The 25,303-nt window shown below is 38.3% G+C and overlaps 2 protein-coding genes across 5 annotated transcripts in view; both read left to right on the top strand.

Annotated features, from left to right (window-relative positions):
- Window positions 1-12,274, top strand: part of WDR35 (WD repeat domain 35) — a 61,925-nt gene extending 49,651 nt beyond the window's left edge. For 2 of the 4 annotated variants that reach the window (XM_082744186.1, XM_082744185.1), the window contains 10 exons: window positions 1,151-1,287; window positions 1,600-1,803; window positions 2,742-2,843; window positions 3,474-3,606; window positions 5,846-5,956; window positions 6,839-7,003; window positions 7,862-8,002; window positions 8,879-9,035; window positions 10,711-10,951; window positions 11,254-12,274. In XM_082744186.1, coding sequence (XP_082600312.1) covers window positions 1,151-1,287; window positions 1,600-1,803; window positions 2,742-2,843; window positions 3,474-3,606; window positions 5,846-5,956; window positions 6,839-7,003; window positions 7,862-8,002; window positions 8,879-9,035; window positions 10,711-10,951; window positions 11,254-11,404 — 1,542 coding nt within the window. In that variant the 3' untranslated portion in view covers window positions 11,405-12,274. Of the gene's footprint in view, window positions 1-1,150; window positions 1,288-1,599; window positions 1,804-2,696; window positions 2,844-3,473; window positions 3,607-5,845; window positions 5,957-6,838; window positions 7,004-7,861; window positions 8,003-8,878; window positions 9,036-10,710; window positions 10,952-11,253 lie in introns of all 4 variants that reach the window. The other 2 variants (XM_082744184.1, XM_082744183.1) reach the window with 1 other exon arrangement.
- A 6,680-nt stretch (window positions 12,275-18,954) lies between these two features.
- On the top strand, window positions 18,955-24,406 carry TTC32 (tetratricopeptide repeat domain 32). The gene is made up of 3 exons (XM_082744182.1): window positions 18,955-19,368; window positions 23,318-23,484; window positions 24,228-24,406. The coding sequence occupies exons 1-3, from the start codon at window positions 19,217-19,219 to the stop codon at window positions 24,353-24,355; spliced, it is 447 nt and encodes a 148-aa protein (XP_082600308.1). The 5' UTR covers window positions 18,955-19,216; the 3' UTR covers window positions 24,356-24,406.
- The last annotated feature ends 897 nt before the right edge of the window (window positions 24,407-25,303 follow it).

The following is a 25,303-nucleotide window of genomic DNA, read 5'->3' as shown; positions in this document are numbered from 1 at the left end:
ACAGAGACATGATTTGACTCCAAGTCGTCTGGCTTCAAAGCTGGTGTGTGTAATTGGTAGCACTGGCAGAGATGGGGAAGGGGAGCGGTCATGGGGGAGGTTGGCCCCGGTTGGAAGAGGCCTTGTGTGCCTTCTGTGGAGTTTGGACTACATCCTGGAATCACTAGGGGCGTAAAACAGGAGAGTGACATGATTGGGTTTCTATTTGGGGAAGATGGCCTTGGCTTCCTGGGTGGGCACGGGAGGAGGGGGCACACTGTAACACGTTTTAGAAATACTTGTCACATAGCCAGTGAGCAGTGGCATTGGGATTTAAGCTTAGGTCTGTTTGAATCCAAACCTCATGCTCTTTTCATACTGCTTTCTTTCTGTCTTGTGCCAGGGAGTTCCCGGAGAACTTATTAGCTTCTGAATGCAATATTTTAGTTGCAGGGTGAGGAGGGGCACACGCAGCTCAGTTCTGGGAACCATTGAGGCGCATGTTTCACTTTTTCTTTTCTTGGAATATGTAGAATATTGGTGAGTTCATTATAACTGTTTGCCCACTAGCTAGCTCTTTCCTGCAAGGCTGGCCTTCAAAAAAATTTTTTTTGGAGGGGCCAGCTTGCAAAATTAAGAAAAGGAAAGAGGTGAGGAAAACGAACCCTTTTTCTTTTATTTGTTTATCTGCTGCCCAGCAGCACAGGGAGCAACAGTTTCATTGCCCCTGGCAAGGAAAGAGTAGATTAATGAGTGAGGAGAGGGGGCTGTGGGTAGAGGCCCTGGCACATGTGTTTTCTGCTCTGATGGAAACCACAGGACTCTGGGCGAGAAGAGGATCGTGGTTCCTGGGACCATGACATTTAAGCGAGGGAAACGAGGCTGCATAATTGTAAGACACCCCTTCCCTTCTTCCACCACGGCCTTTTCCCCGTGGGCAGCCTCATAGCTGCAGGAGGAACTTCACTTGTGGGTTGTGGGTGTTTTCCAGACAACTTGAAAGACCCACACACTGGAATAGCTTTTCTTCCCATTGTGGTTTACAAGGTGGTGCAGTTTGTGTGTGTGTGTGTGTGTGTGTGTGTGTGTGTGTCTGCTTTATTGTAAAAAAAAGAAACACATGCTCTAAAGGCAGCCATTTGACTGACTTTCTTCTCATGTTTACTTTTAGAATCCCGAACATCCAAACAAGGATTATATAATTAACTTTGAGATCCGGTCCTTGCGAGATAGTCGAGCATTGATCGAGAAGGTTGGAATTGAAGATGCATCTCAATTCATAGAGGACAATCCACACCCCCGACTTTGGTATTTAAAAATAAAAAATCTTCCCAAATGACTGGTGTATGCTTTTAAAGTCTCAGCTCGATTGTCCCCCACTCTTGTAGTAGCCTTCATGGGGGCAGACGCCCATTCCTGCTCTTCTGTTTAAAATATAGAAATTCACTTCAGATGTGGAAGTACTCAAAATGAGCATAATATTAAGTGAAACATGTATAAATGTGTTCGTCGCTTCCCACTGTGTTTGACGGGAAGCAATAGGGATAGTAATTGAATTCTAGTTCAAGACCTGTTTATCGGTAATTGCAATAAGCTTTTCTGTTTCTTTTTGTGATGAAGGCGCCTACTGGCCGAAGCAGCTCTTCAGAAACTGGATTTGCACACTGCAGAGCAAGCATTTGTGCGCTGCAAAGATTACCAGGGCATCAAGTTTGTGAAGCGTCTGGGCAACCTGCAGAGTGAGTCCATGAAGCAGGCGGAGGTTGCCGCCTACTTTGGCAGGTTTGAAGAGGCGGAAAGAATGTATCTTGATATGGACAGAAGGTAAGTCAGGAAGATACAGGCTCCCTGAATGCTTCGGCATTCGTGATCTTCTTGTGCAAATGAGGAAGGTACCGTAGACTAAATGTATCATACCATTTCTTTGGAAAATAATTTCAGTTTGGATGACTGGCTGGAGATTCCACAAGCCCCACATTAATTTACATTTTGTAATTTGGAGGCCGTTTTCTTTTCTATTTTTACATACATTAATGACTGACCATGGATTTTTTTCATTTGGTAGGAAAAACACAAGTAGGTTTTCATTTGGTAGGAAAACATAAGACTACATTGACTGGGGGCTTTTATCCTTTATTACGCAGCCCAATAGTTGGGTTTTCTTTTTTCGTTTAGGCCTTTATTTAAGTTTCTGTCAAGGAGTCAAGTTTGTCAAGGAGCATGAAATAAAAATGAATGGTACTTAGGGATTGGTTTTTATTCCTATGTTTATTTTAGACTTACATAAGATAACGTATAAATTTCATTTCAGCTGTAAACATTACGTCTAATGTTTATTAATATTATTTGTACTTCCAGGAGATACCTAATACAGCACAAGCCCTGAAAAGAAAGATAAAACCAAATGTGTTTATAAGTGTGGTTTTTAAATAAGCCTCATTATGTCTACGAGATTGATGAAAAGAAATGATTAGTATTTAAATCATTATTTGGCTAGGAAATTGGAATTCTAAGAAAATACAAGGCAGGAAATCATGTTCTTTACCCTATTTCGGGTTTCCCCCATTGCTTCTTTCCTGGTTAAGTTTCTAAAGTGTTTGGCAACTTACATTGTCTGTCAGTTCACTGCTGTGTATTCTTGTTCCTTGGAATTGAACCTGGACATGGTGAGCAGTTGTTAAATTATTTGTCAAATGAACAGATGTTGTCATTTGTAGAGATCTTGCTATTGGCCTTCGGCTGAAATTGGGGGATTGGTTTAGAGTACTGCAGCTCCTGAAAACTGGATCTGGTGATGCAGATGACACTCTCCTAGAACAAGCCCACAACGCCATCGGAGACTACTTTGCTGATCGACAAAAATGGTGGGTAACCTATGGGGACCACCTTCTCCATTCAGGCGGCACTTAATATGGTAGCTGCCCGGGTAATTCCTTGTGATGCTGGGGATATCGAAGGCCGCCCTCCCAGATCCTAAAATTCAAACAGCTTTGGATCCACACTGAGGAGCTAGAGATCCTTTGCAGTTTTCATACTCAAAAAATGTGTGCATAGCTTCAGGCCGCCTTCTACTATTTAAGACCACAGTGTGCATTTCAGAGACATTATAGGATTTACTTCTGAAAAAGGTATAAAAAATATTTTATATTTGGTTGTTTTATTGTAGATTGTTTTCAGCTATCATTGACTTTGATTCTGAAGTTTTCATTTTAATCAATATGCTTATTTATTTACGTCAGTGTTTGGAACCTGTATATCAGATTACAGCAGTATTTCTTAAGACTATCCAAAGGATGTTGCAGCTAAAATATGCTTCACAGTCGTTAGACTTTTTTCCCCTGCACTTTATATGCTTCAAAGACATACAGTAACTGAAAGTGGTCACTAGAGTAATACTAGTAATTCTAATGAAGGAACATTTTTGGTGAAAATGCTTATTTACCAGGAGATTCACATTAATTTTAAAAGTTTTTGCTTTTTAAAATTTTCTGTAGGTTGAATGCTGTACAATATTACGTACAAGGCCGGAACCAGGAACGTCTAGCTGAATGTTATTATATGTTGGAAGATTATGAAGGATTGGAGAATCTTGCCAGTTCACTTCCAGAAAACCACAAGTTGCTTCCAGTAGGTATTACAAATTGTAGTTTTTAGAGTTGTTAGGTTATTTTATAAGGTTTTTATGTTACAGTCAGGAAACATCCCCTGCCACAAAGAAAATTTAAAATGAATCTATAATCTTATAGTTTCTTAGATGTGGAATGATATTTTTAATTGTTTGAATAATATGTCAGTATTATAGAATGCTTGAAAATGGAGGGAAAATTAGTCATATTCCCACAATTTAACATGTTCACAATATTCTCTAGTCTTACCAGTTTTATAAAATTGCTTTTAAAGTTAACTGAACAATGGAGGGCATGTATTACATGGAGCACTGGGTGTGGTGTGCATAGACAATTAATTCTGGAACACTGAAAAGAAATAAAATTTTTAAAAAAAGTAAAGTTAGCTGAACACATGAAATATTTCCACCAAAAATGATTTCTTGTCAGATATTTGCTTCAAAATGATCTGAGCTGTGTATGTATATATTTGAAATTTGCTATAACAAAAGTTAAAAAAGATAGCTTGACTTTTATTAGGTTATATTAACAATAAAGTATTTAATGTTAAAAGAAAAAAAGGCAGAGTTTTGTGGAACTTTGTTTCAAATGTTCTTTTTAAGTGTCTTAATTGCTGAATGATGTTAATGAGTTTATATTTTATTTGTTTTAGCTAAAATGTAAATTACTGAGTTGTAAAATACCTATAGAGTTAGCCTCTTTCAGCTACAGGGTCTAGACATATGTCGGTTGTGAGTTCTAACTCAAAAATTTTGTCAATTAATAGATGAGTGAGTAGTAGAAATATGATAATTTGGTTTTCTCTGTTGTGAATCAGAGCAGTTATCCCTGTAATAATGGCATTTTCAGGTACCTTTTTTCTCATTCCTGTGCTTTCTTGAGTAGGAGAGAAACTGAAATTACTTAAAACCCTGGGTATTAGGACAGTGTATCCTACATAAATGTCATCAGTTAGGTGTGTCTGATGATGGAAAGAAGAATGTTGCTATAGAATATCCAGAAAAGTATTCTTACTGAGTAAATACTAAGTAATTATAGCTATAGATAATAATTAAATAATTAAAATGATTAAAAAGTTTTAGTAGTGCAAATTTTAAAATCACGTTTTTGGAGGAGCTTTTTAATAATATGGTAAAATGTACATACTATTTAAGTGGGGAATTCAGGGTGCAGAACTATATATAAGACGGTCATGATGCTTAGAGCAGCTCACACATACATACAGTTTTATAGGACAAAGATGTTAGGAGATAACATCAGACTATTGAGATAGATTTCCTATGGGTAGTAAGATTATGAGTAACTTTACATTTTTGTACTTTCTTTTTTTTTTTTTTACTGTGAGAATGTGTAACTTTATAACCAGAAAAATACAAATATTATTTTTAAAAAGATAATTGGATCCAAAATGTACTTTTATGATTTTCCCCATATAATTTTTTTTTTTTTAGATTTTATTTGTTTATTTGACAGAGATCACAAGTAGGCAGAGAGAGAGGAGGAAACAGGCTCCCTGCTGAGCAGATGTGGGGCTTGATCCCAGGACCTAGGGATCATGATGTCAGTTGAAGGCAGAGACTTTAATTTAACCCACTGAGCCACCCAGACGCCCCACCCCAAATACTTTAGAAATGAGAGTAGGGAGAGAAAAGCTCTGGGTAAGTAGATATTCAGAAAGAAAAAGAAAATTGATTTTCTGAAAGTGGAGTGTAAGCCAGATGGGTATGGTCGGCTTTTGTTGTGGTCTCCCTCCTCACCACTGCCTTGCAAGGGAGCTCTGTTTTGGATCTAGCTTCCTGAACTAACGAATGGCCGGCTTGTCTGGGGTGTTTCTTTGGAGAGGTATGTGAAAGTGCTGTGAATGTGAGATTTCCCTGAAGCCTCTAACGACGACCATTGATTATACCATCGGTTGCTCTAAATGTGTTTTTCACACAGTGGTATGGAGTTTGTTCCAGAACCTGACATTTCTGTAAAGTTGCTACTATACTGGGAGAAGGAAAGAGTGCGGTAAGCTCAGGACCTGGTTAAAATTCAAATCTGCGGCGTGAGCCAGCGAAACACTGGTTTTTTAGCATCCTTTCTGGTTTGTAGCCTCTGTCCCTGTGTATGTTTCAACGAAAAATGACTGTAACCGCCAGTCAATTTAATACTCATATGTCCCTGTGGAGTTTTGTAAATGAAAATATAAGTGATTTCCTTGGTCTATGAAATCTGAGAGTAATGTTCTGTCCTTACAGGAAATAGCACAGATGTTTGTGAGGGTTGGAATGTGTGAACAAGCAGTGACTGCATTTTTGAAGTGTAATCAGCCAAAGGCAGCGGTAGATACCTGTGTACATCTCAACCAAGTAAGGAACTGAAAACTGAAGTCCCTGTTCATCTTCTGAGGCTGTTGCCAGTGTGGGTTGAGGTGAATTTTGTGAAAGGAGCTAGATAAACTCTTACTTTGCTGAGGACCTAGAAAATGTTGGAGTTTGCACTTACCTCTTGAAATGCTACCATTAAGGGTGACCTGCTCATAACTAACTCAATATGGGGACAAACCCTATGCTGCTAGTCTGGCAAGTTCTTGTCTGGAAGTAATTTCATAATCTGTATTTTATTAGGGTTTTGTTTCCAAAGAAGGACTAGTTGATGGTCATTGCAAGAGGAAGGAATTGGGTTACCTTATCAATATTTATTTTGGCAAATCTATTTTCCTGTCTCTTTTTAGAAAACATATATTTGGTATTTTTAAGAGCTGGAATTTAACTAAAAGTGCAGAATTGTGGAAATTGCTGAATATCAGTGTATTTTTTTAAGTATTGAAGTATTTTATAAAGCTCCATTTACTTTTTAAAAGTAACTTTTAAATGTTAAATCTGATAGAAGATTTTCTTAACTGATTACCTGTCTTGTTTTACTGTAAGCAAATGTAGTTTTTCTTATTCCTTCTTGGTGCAAAACTGAATTATAATATTATGATTATAAACTTCGAAGTTTTCCTTTTTTGATGTATTTCCTATGTAAATCAAAATCTTATATCATTTAATCATTTTGACACACATTTAACTTATAGAATCTATAGTTGCTCTGATTTTAATTAAATTTATCTTAAAAAATAGCAGTTTTTAAAAATTTTTGATGTAGTATTTTTAATTACTGCAAACTTAAAGCTTTATTATATGAACTTGATGACATCTGTGACTATAAATGTTTGGGTAACTGAATGGTATATTTTTCCCCTCTAGTGGAACAAAGCTGTTGAATTAGCTAAAAATCATAGTATGAAAGAAATTGGATCCCTGTTAGCGAGGTATGCATCTCATTTATTGGAAAAGAATAAAACTCTTGATGCCATAGAACTCTATCGGAAAGCCAATTACTTTTATGATGCTGCTAAACTGATGTTTAAGGTAATATAATAATCTTGGTAAGTCTGTGATATGTTCTAGTTACCAATGTTTTCTTGTGTATTAAAGAAAACATTTTCCATTTTCTTTGAAAACAAATACTTGTGATAGCAAAATCCCTCTGGTTTTATTACTGCTATATCTATGTGTTATCTTAGTGTTGTTACCTTTTACTAAAAAGTCTGTTTATTAGTGTTAGCACCTTATTGGTACCTAAACAATTGAATATTAATCCTGAAGTTAACAAAGAGTTACAGAATTTTCAAGGACCATAAAGTATAAATTCCCTTAACTAGGAATTAAATCCTGTTGATAATAGAATTTTGAGTCCTTTTAAATGTACACATTTTAAAGACATTACATTTTTTCATAATATGCATTTGGAGGGAAGATGACTAGTACATGGTAATGTATGCAAAATTTACATTGTGTTCTATTTTTTCCCCTTTGAGTTAATGAAAAAGGGAAGGGAAAACTAAAGTTTTCTAAATAAATCTTCATTTCAGAAGGCTGTACCATGTTAAAGTCCTGTTATTTCAGTATACTTGGAACATCACTTATAAAATTTCATGGAAAATGCTTATCCCTTCCATGAAAACTTTCTTCATTGTGACTTAAGAGCATTTGTAATTTTCTGAGATTGTTATGAGTTGTAACTCCATGGCCAAATGCTAAGGAAAAAATGGAGTCCTTAATAAGCTAAAGAGAAGAATGTGGGTTTTAAAATATTTATCATAAATGGGTGGTACTTATGTTCCATCCACTGGTTTTCTCTTTTTATTAAAGATCAAATTTCAGAAATGATTATACAAATATAAGTTGATTAAGGAATGTCTTCCCATATTCTTTAAATGTTTAAAGATTGCAGATGAAGAGGCAAAGAAAAGAACCAAACCGTTACGTGTCAAGAAGTTGTATGTCCTATCAGCTTTACTCATAGAACAATACCATGAACAAATGAAAAATGCCCAAAGAGGAAAAGTTAAAGGAAAGAGCTCAGAGGTAAGGTAGAAAGCCACAGAACATGAAATCACCTCATGTGTTTAAGGGAAAACAACAACAACAATCAATCAAACTTCTCTTTATGGACAGGCCATTTAATTTGCTTGTCTGCATTTATTTTCTTAAATGGGAGGAGAAAAAGGAATGACTGACTTGGAATTAATACTCAAATTTAGAAATTTCCACTTAGGAGTACTGAAAATGTTTTCTGCAAGACTAATCTGTAGCCTTTGCTTTCTAACCAGTGAGTTTTAGAAACTTTCCTAGAATATGTGTATTATTTTAGGTATAATGAATCTCTTATTAAATTAAAGTTTATACTCCATTCTGTTTTCAAATTTGACCACATCATGGGTCATGGTATATTGTGTGTTAGATCACCACGAGGTACACTTTTACTATCTTACAGTTTTATTTGTCAGCTACACCTGAGTAAAGCTGAAAGAAAAATTTTTTAAAATATATGTTTTTAAGATCTTATGTATTTATTTGTCAGAGAGAGAGAGAGAGAGTGAGCACAGGCAGGCAGAGTGGCAGCAGAGGCAGAGGGAGAAGGCAGAGAGAGGAGCAGGCTCCCCGCTGAGCAAGGAGCCCGATGTGGGACTTGATCCCAAGATGCTGGGATCATGACCTGAGCTGAAGGCAGCTGCTTAACCAACTGAGCCACCCAGGCGTCCCAAGCTGAAAGAAATTTTTGATGATACTGGCTTAAAAAAGATGAATTCTAATGGGGAAGTTAAATCTGTAATGATAGTTTTGTAGTGATAAAATCTGCTTACTTGGGTATTTTAATGTATAACCATTTCAGAAGCTGTCTTTATTGGAATGACAGTCATGGTTGTGCTGACAGAAAATGTGGGTTTGCTTGACTCATAGGCCACTTCTGCTTTGGCTGGTTTGCTGGAAGAGGAAGTTTTGTCTACAACTAGTCGTTTCACAGATAATGCTTGGAGAGGGGCCGAGGCTTACCACTTCTATATACTTGCCCAGAGACAGCTCTACGAGGGATATGTTGACACTGCACTGAAGACAGGTGGGCATATGACCGAACGTATAGAATATGTGTAAAAATGATCACTTGAAAATGAAGGGCCAGCTCCTTCAGTTTGCCCATATGTTAATTTCAATAACACTTTTATCTATGGGTTTATTTTCGTGTTTGAAATTTGCTATCTGTAATTTGTTTTGTGCTTTCCCCTTTTTGAAGCACTTTTAATTTTTTTTAATACATAAAAAGTAATAATTATGGTTCACATTAAAATCAGGAGTTTGAGATAAGCAAAAAAACGGTCTGTAGCGTTCACTATTCTATTCATTTAAAGTTAAACACGTAATAGCTCAGTCCATATGCTTTTGAACATATATCTAGTTTTTGTTTGTTTTGCTTTTTAAATAATATTAGGAGTATAACAGGCCATACTTTTATGTCCTTTTTGAAAAACATTGATATATTCTAAGATATTTCCATATTAATAGCTTTCCATAGCATCTGCTTTTTTTTTTTATTAAAATGACACTGATGTTAAAAAAAAATGACATATAACAATTTAAGTCAAAACAGAAAAAAATACAAAGAAAAAGGTAAAATAATCTAATAACTTGTAAAATAATCTTCTAACTTTGACATAATGATTGCTAACATTTAGATGAACTTCCTTTTAGACATTTCTTCATGCCTACAAAATTGTAGATAGTTTTCCTTAAAATAATATCATTCATGTTGTTCAGGAGCTTGCTTTATACCCTGTGGTATATGTTGCAGTCATGTTTCCGTGTTGACAAACAGAGATCTGTGTTATCATTTGTATTAGCAAGGAGACTGTAAAGCTTTTTTAAATTGGTTATTATACACAGGAACCATTTTTGTTTTTTGTATATTTATAACTGACCTTCACTTAATTTTAACTAATTGCTATGTGATATAACTTATGCAGTTATGTTTAAAATGGTTGTATTTTATATAACTTATGCACAATTTCTAGACTTATAAGGAAAATTAGAACTTTAGCTTGAGAGTTTTCACCTACTGGATGAAGAAATCCATATACATTCTATTAATTCTATAACATATTTTAAAGAAAGATTGTATCTCTAGCATAGAAAAGGTGAAAATGAGATATGGCAGCTGTCAAAATAAATTTTCTGAACTGACAACTTAATAGGCTCATTGTCACTTCTTTTTTTCTCAATGTTCTGTTGTTTGGATAAGATAAGCAAAAAAAAAAAAATCTGTTCAAAGACATGCAAAGAAAAAAACATGATTTCATGGTGCTTTGCTTTTTTACCAAAAGGAAACATGATATTATCTTGAAAATTATGACTAACAGTATAATATTAATTTACTTTTTCTGGAAGGCCACAGAAATTTCTAATATATTTATATGAAAAAAAGATAGGTTTTGACAACAATTTTTATTTTTTTGTCTGCGTGTGTACTTCTAACCAGTACAGCATGTGAGTCATTTGATGGTGTTGAGTTTTGTGGCACCTGAGTTGTTGGCTAGCATTACAGAACTATGAGATCACATAACTTACTTCCTTCTACCAGTCCTTGCTAGTCCTTTGAACGCCCGCCATTGTTTTTTTTTTTTTTTTCCATAAAAGTTCATGTAGGTTAAACTAACACAGCTTAACATAGATTCTTTTTCCATGCATGATCATGATATTATGATTACTTTCCAAAATCTAAATTGTCCTCTTTTATCTAGCCCTTCACCTGAGAGACTATGAAGACATCATCCCCGCTGTTGAGATCTACTCTCTGTTGGCGCTCTGCGCTTGTGCCAGTAGAGCTTTTGGTACTTGTTCAAAAGCTTTTATTAAACTGGAATCTTTAGAGACCCTCAGTTCAGAGCAAAAACAGCAATATGAAGATCTTGCTTTAGAAATCTTCACGAAGCATACTCCAAAAGATAATAGAAAATCTGAATTGGACAGCCTTCTTGAAGGGTAGGCTGATTGTAATTAACGTGTATCATTCATCCAATTAGAAGCTGGCATTTCTGTAAGTTTAATAGTGTGATATAATACTATAAGCACTGAATTTTGAAGTAATTTTCTTAAGATTATACCCTATGTTATTTAGTCTTCTAAGTATATTAATGCTTTATTTTCTCATAGTAAGAAAAGTTTTTAATTGAAACTTGCCTGGAGATGTTTTTTTCATTTCTAAATTTTTTAAGTGCAATAAGTAGTTTAAGTAATTAGAAGTTTTAAAGTATAATTCATCATTTTTCTCCTTGTTTTTACAGAGGGGAAGGGAAACTGCCAACCTGTGTTGCCACGGGAAGCCCAATCACCGAGTACCAATTCTGGATGTGCAGCGTGTGCAAGCACTGTGTGCTGGCACAGGAAATAAGTAACTACAACTTCTGTCCCTTATGCCATAGTTCAGTGGGATAAAGAAATGACAGATTCCTCTGTCTGTAAAATACATGTAGCATATATCCATAGCTGTGACGGTATATATAATGATGGGTTTTCATACACTTTATATGAAAACCAGCATCATTATTTCATAGTTGTGTTGTTACACAAAATCATATGTATACATAATACATACACATATATATCATACAGATGTTATATATACATAACATAATTTTGTGTAAATATACTGCTATGAAATAATGATGCTGATTTTCATATAAAACATATGGAAATCAGTCTTATTTCCTATCTATCTGTTATGATTACATGATAACTATGAAAATATTCCAAATAAGAAGTTTTTCTCACCGTTTCAGGCTTACTGACGCATCAGAAACCTTGGTGGGGTTAGGTGATGAGAAAGCAGGAGTGGGGCAAAGTTGAATTTAGGGAATTGACATAATCTGTATTAGAAGGTTAAACAATTGTAATATTAAAATGATCTCTATTGTTAGCTGTGTTTCATTAAATAAGTATCAAATGTCTTCTATATTTTATTTTCAGAAGTGAGAAGGCACTTTAAGCTATTTTTTTATGATTTCAATTGTTTCTAATAGCCTTATTTTTTTGTATAGCCTTTCCTTTTTTATCTACCCTTTTGGCCTCATCTGAGAGATGGCATTTAACGTGACTCTGTATTGTGCAGAAAACTTGGCTCTTTTTATAATGATAAAATTTATACAACAACATCCATTTTGTAGTTACAGTTTTAGTTGAAATATTGTCTCTAAGCAGGGCCCTTTCTTTAAACAACTCTAGGGTGCGGGGAATGATTCTTTCTGGGTCATGTGTCTGTTATGACTTATCATCATTAATTAAAAAAGAAAAAATGGTAACCAGCAATGATCTGTTTATGTAACTAACAGCCTTCTCTATTTATTTCTCATGAACTTCGTCCTTTCATTTTTGCGGCTGCAGGCTAAGCTTGAGCACTGTGTCATCACCATTATTTGCTCAAGTTTGGCTGATGCTTAGTAGAGGTAATGAGTAAAAATATGCTGCATTGCTATTGCAGCTGTGATACGTAGGTTAGTCACCTCTCTCAAAGTGCTATGTGTTGGGTGCTTTAAAGACAAATTAAGCCCGTTGCAGATTGAGAATAGTGAGCTCAGAGAAGAGGTTTAGAGCCTAGATGAGCTTTTGGCAGTGAACTCATATGCCTAAATAAAACGAGAGGACCAGAAGTCTTAGAAGTCTCTGTCTGTGTTCAAGGGCCTTGTGGGAAGTTACCATAATGCAATGTTAGCCTCCAAATATACTACGAAGCAAGCCATTCTAGAAGTCATGGAGCAGAAGAGGGTACAGACCAATGGAGATGCTTTAAATAACATGGTTTATTGAATCAATTTGAAGTGCACGGTGATGGACAAGGAGAAAGTGACTGGGCAGATTAACACTGGTGTTAGGGTAAGGTGTCAGTGGGGTAGAAAGATTATATTACCTGAATCCTGAGTTATGTTCTGTTCTTGTGTCCCGACTCCCATTCTGCCCAGTCAGCTCCCCGCCACCCGCCTGCCCTGCCCAATAGTATGGTTATAAAGAGGAGTGGAGCTGAAGTTTGATCCACGTGACCCAGTCATATGGAATGTGCCTGAAGCTAGTGATGGACACTTGCTCTATAGAAGAGGCCATGGGGCAAGTATACCAGGTCACAGCCGCAGGTTGCCAGTCTGCTGAGCGGTCATGGATTTGATTGGATTGTATTTCTTGGGCAGAGGACTGGCCAGAGTAAGTGTCACCAATGGCTAATTATATCAAGATCTCACACATATCGAACACTTTATAGGTCTTTTGCATATTAGTGTGTCATGAATAGTATGTTGGTTGCCTTTATATTTTCAGTGCCTCTTTAATATGAGGTATGGTCATACATTCATAGTCTACTTACTTTGTCTAACACACCCCATAAATTACCTACTTATTAAGTTTAACACAGTTTCATCTAACTGATTTGTTTTCTTCTATGACTAGTACAGGATATTCTTCCAGATTAGAAAATCACATACTAGGGGCGCCTGGGTGGCTCAGTGGGTTAAAGCCTCTGCCTTCGGCTTAGGTCATGATCCCGGGGTCCTGGGATCGAGCCCCGCATCGGGCTCTCTGCTCAGCAGGGAGCCTGCTTCCTCCTCTCTCTCTGCCTGCCTCTCTGCCTACTTGTGATCTCTGTCTGTCGAATAAAAAAATTTAAAAAAATCTTAAAAAAAAAATAAAATCACATACTAACAAAAGGATCAACCCTAGGGAATATATCTCCTGTTGAATGTAATTACATCTTTTTTTTTTTTAAGATGCATTTATTTATTTGAGACAGAGAGGGAGGGAGCATGAGTGGGAGGGACAGAGGGAGAGGAAGAGAGAGTCTTTCTTTTTTAAATTATTTTTATTAACATATAATGTAGTATTTGCCCCAGGGATACAGGTCTGTGAATCATCAGGCTTATACATTTCACACCACTCACCATAGCCCATACCCTCCCCAATGTCCATAACCCAACCCCCCTATTCCCTATTCCCCCACCCCTAGCAATGCTGTTTGTTTAGTGAGATTAAGAGTCTCTTATGGTCTGTTTCCCTCCCAATCTCATCTTGTTTCATTTTTCCCTTCCCTGCCCCTCCCCCACAACTCCCCCACCCTGCCTCTCAAATTCCTCATATCAGAGAGATCATATGATAATTGTCTTTTTCTGGTTGACTTATTTCGCTCAGCATAATACCCACTAGTTCCATCCATGTCGTTGCAAATGGCAAGATTTCATTTCTTTCTTTTTTTAAAGATTTTATTTATTTGACATCGAGATCACAAGTAGGCAGAGAGGCAGGCAGAGATAGAGGAGGAAGCAGGCTCCCTGCTGAGCAGAGAGCCCGATGCGGGGCTTGATCCCAAGACCCCGGGATCATGATCTGAGCTGAAGGCAGAGGCTTTAACCCACTGAGCCACCCAGGTGCCCCAAGATTTCATTTCTTTTGATGGCTGCATAGTATTCCTGTGTGTGTGTGTGTATGTGTATCACATCTTCTTTATCCATTCATCTTTTGATGGACATCTAGGTTCTTTCCATAGTTTGGCTATTGTGGACATTGCTGCTATAAACATTTGGGTGCACATGCCCCTTTGGATCACTATGTTAGTATCTTTAGGGTAAATACCCAGTAGTGCCATTGCTGGGTCATAGGGTAGCTCTATTTTCAACTTTTTGAGGAACCTCCGTGTTGTTTTCCAGAGTGGCTGCACCAGCTTGCAGTCCCACCAACAGTGGAGGAGGGTTCCCCTTTCTCTGCATCCTTGCCAGCATCTGTCCTTTCCATTCTGACTGGCATGAGGTGGTATTTCATTGTGGTTTTGATTTGTATTTCCCTGAAGCTGAGTGATGTGGAGCACTTTTTCATGTGTCTGTTGGCCATTTGGATGTCTTCTTTGTAGAAATGTCTGTTCATATCTTCTGCCCATTTCTTGATTGGGTTCTTTGTTCTTTGGGTGTTGAGTTTGTTAAGTTCTTTATAGATTTTGGATACTAGCCCTTTATCTGATATGTCATTTGCGAATATCTGGGAGAGAGTCTTAAGCAGACTCCACACTGAGTACAAAGCCCTTCATGGGACTTGATCTCATGACCCTGAGATCGTGATCTGAGTGGAATCTAAGAGTTACATGCTCAATGGACTGTGCCCCTTACTTACATCTTTCTATAAGACTTTCTCTTTTCAGGATAAAACTATTCTCTGCTTCATCAGTGGAAGAGAAAATCTTAAGGATGTAGGGTGAAGGATTCCTTCATGCAGAAGGACTGCATGTTCAGAGTTCTGATTCTTAGTCCATGGTCTAATTCCTGATACATCTTTCTCTTTTTCCTTTCCCATCCCAGGAATCAGCTGAGCACTTGGTTAGATTGTCTTTCCTCTAGACCTTACTGTACTTGTTGATTACATTCCCAGTTGCTCCAATTCCAAAATCAGCTGTTGGCTCCTCAGGCCTTTCCTAACATATTTTTGGGAACTCTCTTTTGGAGACTTCTCATTTGCCACGAATTCCATGTTGCTTGAACCCTAGAATTTTTCTTCCAACAAATTATTTCAGATAGATTCTGAGTTGCTGTCACTACCTCTTGTTCAGTTTAATTCAGAAACCACAGTCCCTGAAAACTGTTAAACTTTGTATACCTAATTATCATATATGTAGATGTATGTGTACAGACATATCTTTTATATTATTGTGACAGCTTATGCCTGTTTGGTATTTATACCTCTGGAAGTTTTAGTGATCTGCCGTAATGTCTTGGGGACTTTTGTCTTGCTTAAAAATAGTACTAGGGAAAGACCTCTAGTATGAGTTGACCTAATTCAGTTTGTTCAGCATGAAGGAAATTTCAGGATAACCCACCAACAAACTCTGTCCTGATGAAAGGAGCAAACAGAAGTAAAATTGTCTGTATGTAACAAATAGTTGGGGAGAAGTTGGGCAAAATGAAGCATATATTGAAGACATACAATGAAGCAGTTATATTGTTTCTCTTCCTGTAAGAAGCATGTCTGACTCCATTTAAGTAATGCCGAGTTGTTCTTTATCACAAAACTTGGCCTGAATTATGTGAAGTTTCAAAACAGAATTATATTACATTTCAGAGTTTCAAAATACTTTGATAGGTCAAAGTATTGAGATGATGGGACTGATAAAGTTTGTAGTGATAAGCAATGTGTTTATCAAGCAACCGAATAACATTGTTGACCTATCATGCACAAATGCTGTGACTTTTTTTTTTTCTAAAATACATTTTGAAATGATCTTTTTGTATTCTAAAAGCTGATATTTTAGGTTTTGTGTGGCATTCAGTAAAAAAAAAATAAGTATTGAAGGAAAAATGACTTGTATTTATTCTGTTTCCTTTATCTATAACTTAAGGATAACATGGTATTTGTTTTGTTTTGATTTAAATGTTCTGGTGGGGGTTGGTTAGGAAAGTGTTGGGCTTCAGACTGGACAGGGGAGAAAGAGACAAGGAGGTCCAGTAGATGTATAATGTCATATTTTGCTACCAAACAGAAAAAACAACTTAGAAAGGTAATCGGTAAATGTCAGATAACTGGAGATTGCAGTGAATTACTCTAGAAGTCATACAGAGTTCTCATTTAGAAATGGGGAGAAATTATTTTAGCAGACTTGTAAGAGAACATGGGAAGTACTTATCTGATAATGTTGTAGCTCCAAAATATTGCTACTGAGCTTCTAAAATGAAAATGACATTATGTTGCCCCCTACTGTCTATTCTTATGATTATTCTCAAGTTATTTTTAAAGAAATTATTTTTTGAAAATAAACATTTTTAAAGAAAACATATATCCAACTACAAAAATACATAAAGAGCTTTCATGAGTGATGAGAAGTGAAAATGGCCTTAATAACCTCTTTAAAATTAAAGGCATTTATTTATGTTTTAGTTGAATTTAGGATAAGGAAAAAACAGGTCAAATTAAATTGCTGTACTGCAAGTTTTCTTCATGACATTAAAAGACTTGGAGTTGGGGCGCCTGGGTGGCTCAGTGGATTAAAGCCTCTGCCTTCGGCTCAGGTCATGATCCCAGGGTTCTAGGATCGAGCCCCGCATCAGGCTCTCTGCTCAGAGGGAAGCCTGCTTCCTCCTCTCTCTCTGCCTGCTTCTCTGCCTACTTGTGATCTCTGTCTGTCAAATAAATAAATAAAATTAAAAAAAAAAGACTTGGAGTTAATTTTTCATTTACTCATTTCTTATTTGGCATAGCTTAAATTTCTAGTTGGTAAAATCTAGAGAAAAATGGGATACCACTCACACATCCTGTCATAGCTAAAATTAAAATTACTAAGTGAAAAGGATATGGAACAACTGAAACCCTTATACACTGCTGGTGCAAATGCAAAATAGTATACCCATTATGAAAAAAGTTGAGTTTTAGTTCTCTATATATTCTGGGGAAAAAATGTATGTATATGTGTGTGTTTGCGTATTTTTTTCCCCACTGCCGTAGTCAACAAGAGAGCTTTTCTGAGGCCATGGGGCTCAGGCAAGTGGTGGCCCTATAGAGGAAGGAGGAGCCCAAGAAGGGACTTTATTTGACTTTGTTCTCAGGGCGTGGGTGGTTGGTGTCCCCGCACTTTTTGTAGCAGCTGACAGAATGAGGTTGCAGGCAAACGTAGCACTTCCAGCAGACTGTCTTGTTGCAGCTGTAATTTCTGAGTAAGCTGGCAAAGGGGAGGCTTGTTGATGCCACTAACCAGGCAAAGCACAACCTGCTGGTGGAGTCTGTGAAGATGGATGAGAGGGAGGGACAGCAGCTTTGCCTGGCCCCAGCACCGAAATCCTACGGTAGGCTCTCCAGTGTCCTCTAGACCAGAGCTTCTCAAGTGTGACAGAGACACTGTGTCGGATTCCTTTGTGTGTCTTAGCAATAAGTGGATACACCAGCCCAGCATCTTTCACATTTCCCATATCAGACTCATGATTTTTGATGTTTTCTCCCATTTTCTGGGTTGTCTCTGTTTTTAGTCTTAATGGCACAAAAGTTTTAAATTTTCATGAAGTCCAATTTGTTTATGTTTTCTGTGTTTGGGGTCATATCCAAAGAGTTGCCAAATCCAGTGTTACAAAGCTGTTGCCTTATATTTTCTTCTAAGAATTTTGTATTTCAGCTCTTACACTTAGGTTTTTTTATCTATTTGGAGTTAAGTTTTTGATATGATATTTCCATCCAATTTCATTCTTTTTCATGGGGTTATCTAGTTTTTCCAGCAACACTTAATTGAAAAGATGTCTTTATGCCGATACCACAGTGTTTTGATTGCTGTGGCTTTGTAGTTAAGTTTCAAAATGAAATGGATTCCTTTCGACTTAATAGTCCCTTTAACTTGAACATGGGAAGTCTTTCCATTTATTTATGTGTAATTTTTTTCAGCACTGTTTTGTAGTTTACATTGTACTAGTCTTTCACTTTCTTGGTTAATTCCTAAATATTTTATTTCTTTTTGATGCTATTTTAAGTAGAATTGTTTTGGTAATCTCCTTCTCTGGATTTTCACATAATTATTACTTTAAAATACTGCACTTAATAAATCACTATCTGGGTTTCCTTTTGGCAATAACAGCCAGGGAATGTAAACTAACATATCAGACCGTCAGCACAAAATATTATTTAATGGATCCTTACACTGTTCCAGAGGACTGAGAAGTGTGCAGTCTAGGCTCTGGGAGCTAATAAACGGTCATCTGAATTCGGACAGCTAAGCTGAGGGATTTCTACAGTGTCTCAGAGTCACCGCAGCCACCCTCTCCCAGAGGTCTTGCCAAGAGCGGACGCTGGAACCCCGAGGGGCGTTAGAATCTGCGGGCCCCTGAGCCATTCGTAAGAAGCCAAGCTTGCTCCGCTTCTGGCATCGTAAGGCTCCCTCCCCCAACAACTCGCTGTGACAAAGGGCAAGCTCTTCGCAACATCAGTCGACCCACACGGAAACCAGTTTGGGCCCATCAGTCCACTGCTTTCTGGAAAAGGAAGCAGGCGGGACCGGCAGCAATAACGGCGCCGCATTTCAAAAGGGTCGGTCCAGGCTCTCCCCGGCCGCCCGAGTTCCCCGCCGGCGCCGTGAGCTTGATCTCGCGAGATGACGGGTCCTCGGAAGGTACAAACTGCCCCCTTCGCTAAGCGCCGAGGTTTTGCGGTCAAATTAAATTCCGGGAGTGCGGAAGTGGCTCTGTGGTGCCCCGTCTAAACGCCCAGAAGTCAACCCCCTTTCTACACGGCACGCTAGGCCTCCGACCCGCTATGGATAGGCAGCCAGGGCAACAAAGCCACGCGACGCTGGCACTCGCCCAAGCTCACTTCGAGAAAGGCGACTACGCCGAGGCCGAGGCGCTGTACTCCGCTTTCATTCGCCAGTGCGCCTGTGCAGGCTCCGGGGGAGCGGCGCCCGGCAGGTACCTATCGCGAGAAGTGGGGTCGCGGCGCCTCCGGGACGTGGGTGGCTGGGGAGGTCAGGTCCAGGGTTCCGCCGCCTGAGCTCCCCCGGACCGGAGATGCGCGGGGCGGAGCGTTTGTCTTTCCGGAGGGCGGCGGGGGGCGCGTGCCGCCCCCCACCCCGGGGGTTCTCCTACGTTACTCTGACCCACGACTTAGAGCGGATAGGGCTTTTCCACCTGACATTTAAACGGGCGGGGGTCTGAGACCTGGAGACGGCGAGGTGACTCGCTAGGACCCGGGACCGCTACTCCGGCCGCCACATCACCGCAGGGGTGTTTCGTTTTTCACGTGTGTGTGTGGTGTGTGTGTGTGTGTGTGTGTGTGTAGTGGGGGAGGATATCACTCGGCCTAAATATTACCGTTTCATCCCACAGTCATCCATGGATATCTCAAAACATGCATTTCTCAATATTAAGGATTCTTGCGGAAACAACCACAGTATCATTATTATTACATGATTCCTTACTAAGAAATATGCAGTCAGTGTGGGTTCCTGATTGATTAATAACGTTTTTGTGTGGCTGATGTGTTTTTTAGCAGTTGGTTCCAGTCAGGATGCACACCAAGTCTGTAAGGCTCCCCCCCCCCACCCCCCGAACTTTGTCGAGGAAGCCAGTCCTGTGTTTTGAGAGTTCCCCGTAGTTTGGATTTGCTGAAGTCATCCCCCTGATGTCATTTAATACAGCCCCCTGTCTCCTACACTGCTTGTAAGTTGGTAGTGAACTCCTGAGGTTTGATCCGGTTCAGATCCAGTATTATGGCGATCATATGTTAGGTGGTGCCGTGTACCTCGATGAGAAAGCTGATAATGTCTTTTTGTGATATTAGCGACTTCACCTGCTAATACCTGCTTGTCCAGAGAGCCTTAGGTTTATGCCTGGATGTGTAGCATTTGATGGTCCTCCAAGTTTTGCCTTTGTTTTTGTTGATGGAGTGATGTGGACCAGAATGAGAAAACAGAGGAGTAGAATGAACAGCTTTTTGACGGTTTTGAATGGTCTGCACCATGACTCTTCTCTCCCTTCAAGGATTTGGTTTTTCTTGACAGCATGCCAGCTTGTATGAGACTTACGATTTTTTTTTCAAAGATTTTTAAAAAAATTATTTGACAGAGAGAGACAGTGAGAGAGCAACACAAACAGGGGAACTGGGAGAGGGAGAAGCAGGCTCCCGTCTGAGCAGGGAGTCTGATGGGGGGCTCAATCCCAGGACCCTGGGATCATGACTTGAGCTGAAGGCGGACACTTAATGACTGAGCCACCCAGAGGCCCCAAGGCACAATTTGCTAAACTCATGGAATTAAACCAGAAAAATAAAATTCCTTTCATGTTTTGATAATACACCAAGGTAACAGAAGAAATTTCTGAACAGGCAGTAAGACAGTAGCACCATCCCCTGAGCCTCCTCCATCCCAAGAAAAGATTAGTAAACATAAAAATGTAGTTTTCCATCATTTCAAGCTCAAAGAGTAACTTAGCTAATAGGTTTCAAAAAGTATTTTCAGCAATAGGTATACTGACACCATCTAGTCTCCTTTGTACATTTAGCCTAAGAGCACCAATGTGTGTTTATAGTAGATGTAATATCTGCTTCTTACCAATGCAGGAAAGAAAAACCTCCATGGTTTACTAGAAGGTCGCTCAGCATGCCTGAATGAACCTTCTAATTTCCTTATAGTTCTGAAATTCTTCTAGGAACTCATGAATTTAAAATGAATTCTGTCAATTCAGACTTTTTTCCTTAAATAGGTCTTTTAGCTTAAATCTACTTTATTTATTTATTTATTTATTTAAAGATTTATTTATTTATTTATTTGACAGAGAGAAATCACAAGAAGATGGAGAGGCAGGCAGAGAGAGAGAGAGAGGGAAGCAGGCTCCCTGCCTAGCAGAGAGCCCGATGCGGGACTCGATCCCAGGACCCTGAGATCATGACCTGAACCGAAGGCAGCGGCTTAACCCTCTGAGCCACCCAGGTGCCCTTAAATTTATTTTTTAAAATAATGGGTCACTGAACCATTTTGAAGAAGCATTTGCAATTTTTGCATGCCTGAATGGTTTACATTTTCTTTTTATATCCCAAAGTGCAGCCTTAGTCATAAACCTAACTTCCCATTTTTTTTAATAAAGCTTGCAAATGTAAAAAAAAATCCACATTTGTATTAGGAAGTTAAATTCTAGTATGATAAATACTATCATTACAAAAATCTTAATATTATCAAAAACAATTTGGCTTCAGTAGTTAACCCACATCTTTAAAATATGAAGCAGTTTCCACATGAAAAATAGGCTTTTAGAATTTGTTGTACTGAGATCTAATTCTAAACCAAACTTTTTTTCATCTCTGAATATAAGAAACTCACAACAAAGTTTTGAAGCTTAAAAATTGACTGTCTGAAACCTTTCTGGAGTCCTGAGGCTGCATTTTTCTTAAAACCCTTTATGGGGCAGCAGTTCACCTAGTATCATAACAGAAAGAGTTGAAGGGAGTGTGTCCTCCTGTTCCTCCAGTTTCACACCTGGTGCTAGTGGTGTCTGGAAGTGGTCTTGCACCCTGTCTCTGTCATAGCTCCTGGAAGCAAGTTTTCGCATGCTGCAGTAGTTTTGTCCATCGCTAGTAAACTTAGACTTGAAGGAGACCCCTGTGCATACCTTTTACGGTAGCAGTGGTTGCCGTGCCTGTCATATCTCAAGGATCTAGATATTAACAGAAGTCTCTTTTGCTGGCACTGACAGCAGTCACAATGTTTTCTGAGGACTGTACTTTGTACTAGGGGGCATAATGAAGAAATGACAGATGAGTGTAGCCTGCACCTGTTCTCTTTGATTCAATTGTGAGAACCACTTAGGAAAAAAAGGGAAACAGAATTGTCTCTGACCCGGAGCAGAGTCCGTTGATGTTCTCTGCATGAATTGTCTGGCCGTGGAGGGGTGACCTGCTGCACCGGTGGCTGGTCGAAGATCCCTCGCTGGAGACCCTGCCCGCTCACAGCTCCTGGGGAAGCCTCTGGAGCTTTCAGAAGCAGAGTCCCTTCGGCACACAGGATCCCCAGAATGAGCCTGAGCCCCGATGTCCTCCTCACAGGAGACCAGTGTGGCCTTGCTGGGGCGATCGTAGCTAAGATGAGAGGGAGGGAAGCTGCATCCCCTCCTTGGGCAACAGCATGTTGAGTCTTCACTTTTGGTCAGCTTGTATTTCTTTACTGGTGAAACATGATTTAAAATCTCATTTTTGGTGGGATCACTTAAAAATTTGAGAATAACATTGATGATTCATTTTGTGATACATCCATTGCAAACTGGAGCTCTGGGCTGGCTTTACCTCCTGGCTCAGGGCGAATCTGGTTTGTCTTCTTTGCCCTGCTGGCTGGCGTGTGCTTAGAAAATGAACAATTTCTGAATGTTGCATTCTGCAAAACAAGTTGACAATGCACGGGGCTCTGAATACACTATAAAATGAATGTGTTTTTCAGACTGACAGGGTAGTGCTGCCACGCTATAAGGTAGGTAAATGGATTAAACAAGAATTGATTCCTCTGCCTCTTTTTTTTTTTTTAAGATTTTATTTATTTGACAGACAGAGATCACAAGTAGGCAGAGAGACAGACGGAGAGGGGGGAAGCAGGCTCCCCGTTGAGCAGAGAGCCCGATGCAGGACCCTGGGGCTCTATCCTAGGACCCTGGGATCATGACCCGAGCTGAAGAAGAGGCTTTAACCCACTGAGCCACCCAGACGACCCTGATTCCTCTGCCTCATTTCTTTGCACTTTGTTTCTTCACTTGGCTTTTCTGGTGTAGATACCGCATGTCACAGGCTACGAAGCTGGACAATACCCAAAAGAGAATGAAAGTGGAAATGAGAGGAATTTGGTAACACACGTTTTTAATGTGAACTCTTTGTTTAAAGCAAATGCAGCCCTGAGGATTTGGCTACTGCCTACAACAACAGGGGGCAAATCAAATACTTCAAGGTTGATTTTTATGAAGCCATGGAGGACTACACATCGGCCATACAAGTCCAACCCACTTTCGAAGTTCCGTATTACAACAGAGGGTTGATACTGTATAGGCTGGGTAAGAATTATCTTTTTTCCCTTTTGCCCTTGACTTTATGTTATGAATTCAGAGCCCTCAAATGCAAAACTACTGTAGTAGACATCAAGTCTTAATGTCACATAAAATTTGGGTGTAGTGCCTGGAACAGAGGAAGCATTTATTTTAGGCTTCTGGTAGGCTTTACAGTGGAGCATTGGGGTGAGGATTGTACCTGGAGACCGATGGGCCGTTACTTTGTGCCTGTCCATTCCCAACTGTGAAATGAGCTCAGCACGGATGATCACCTGTGAACTTTTCTGAGTTAAAATTTTTACAGGCACACAAGACAATATAAAGTGAAGGGATTTTAGATCCTTAGATCCTTAGATTAAAGGACTAGATTAAAGGACTGTAGGTACTGTTTCTTTTTTAAAGTGTTAAAAGGAATGCCAATATTCTGTTCCTTAGTGATAGGATTTTGTTGAGATTTTATGACATTTTATGCTATTTCTCTGTTAAATCTCAAGAAATAAACTCAGAGCTAATTTTAAGGGTTCATTTAAAGCTAATTTAAAATTTTAATTTTAATTATTCTGTAAGGGCATGCAAAATTACTTTGATATACACATCCATATATCATTATTAAGAAGAAAAAAAATCCTTTACTAGATATGGTTGAAAGCTCATCAATACAAAAGCACGTGTATGTGAACTTTGTTATAAATAATATATAGAAATACTCAGTTTTATTATTCTTTTTCATTTTTTTGGTTCTGGTACAGGATACTTTGATGATGCTTTGGAAGATTTCAAGAAGGTATTGGACTTAAATCCTGGATTTCAAGATGCTGCTTTCAGCTTAAAACAGACTATTCTAGACAAAGAAGAAAAACAAAGAAGAAATCATTGAAAAAATTTTTGCAAGTTTTAACTTAATTAAAATATTGACTCATGACCCTTATAATACCTGGCATCTCATTCTTTATGATGTAAAGTAGGTGTTGAGTAATTACTATTTTTTTTTTTTTTTGGTGACAAGCTATTTTGATATATATTTAAGATGAAGAGATTCATGCCTTAGCACTGAAAGTTAAATAATATATTTAAAGTAGTTAATTTCAGCTTGAGCAACTGTTGAATAACTGCTTTTTGTAAAGTATAAATAAATAATATCAATGCATAGTTGTATATGATTATAGTAAAATATTTAAAGAAATGTGTGACATTTTCTTCATTAACGTTGTATTTTTTATTACTTTCATTCCCAACTTTTTATTTAAAAAATTTGACACCTGGACTGAGCCACCCAGGTGCCCCTTCTCTTGGCTTCTATTCGCTTTTCCTTACTCTTGACTGGGGTCGGATCTAAAATGAAAAGACCAAAAACCAAAAAAACAAAAAACAAAAAACAAAACTCCATAAAAGAATTTATTTAGTTTCTCGAATTCAATGATTCTTCATCCTTTGTCAGAAAAAAAAAAAAAAAAATCACCGAAGGTCAGATTCAGTACTTGCTAATTAGAACCCAGATGCTTATTTTTCTCTTGTCTTATTACTGGAAATAACTGAAGGACAATATATTTTTATCTCTTGATCAAAACTTTAGGTGTTACACAGATTCTAAATTTCTGATTTACTAAATAACAGCTTTGTTATGTGCCTTCAAGATATTCTTTTATGTGTGCTGTTGCTCCGATTTCTCCTATTTTAGCATTTCTACTAAAAATGCACCCAAACGGTGTCATCTTCCAGCCTTTCTCTCCCCGAAAACAAGAGAGAAAATTGTGGTTTGTTACAAAGTAAGGTAAGAGAGTAAATGGATAGAAGTTACTTCTGAGCTTAGAGAATTACTTTTACA

The sequence above is a fragment of the Mustela nivalis genome, assembly GCF_964662115.1.
Source record: "Mustela nivalis genome assembly, chromosome: 8".
Taxonomy (NCBI): Eukaryota; Metazoa; Chordata; class Mammalia; order Carnivora; family Mustelidae; genus Mustela; species Mustela nivalis.
The sequence above is the reverse complement of the archived record's forward strand: the minus strand, read 5'-3'. Positions and strand labels throughout refer to the sequence as shown.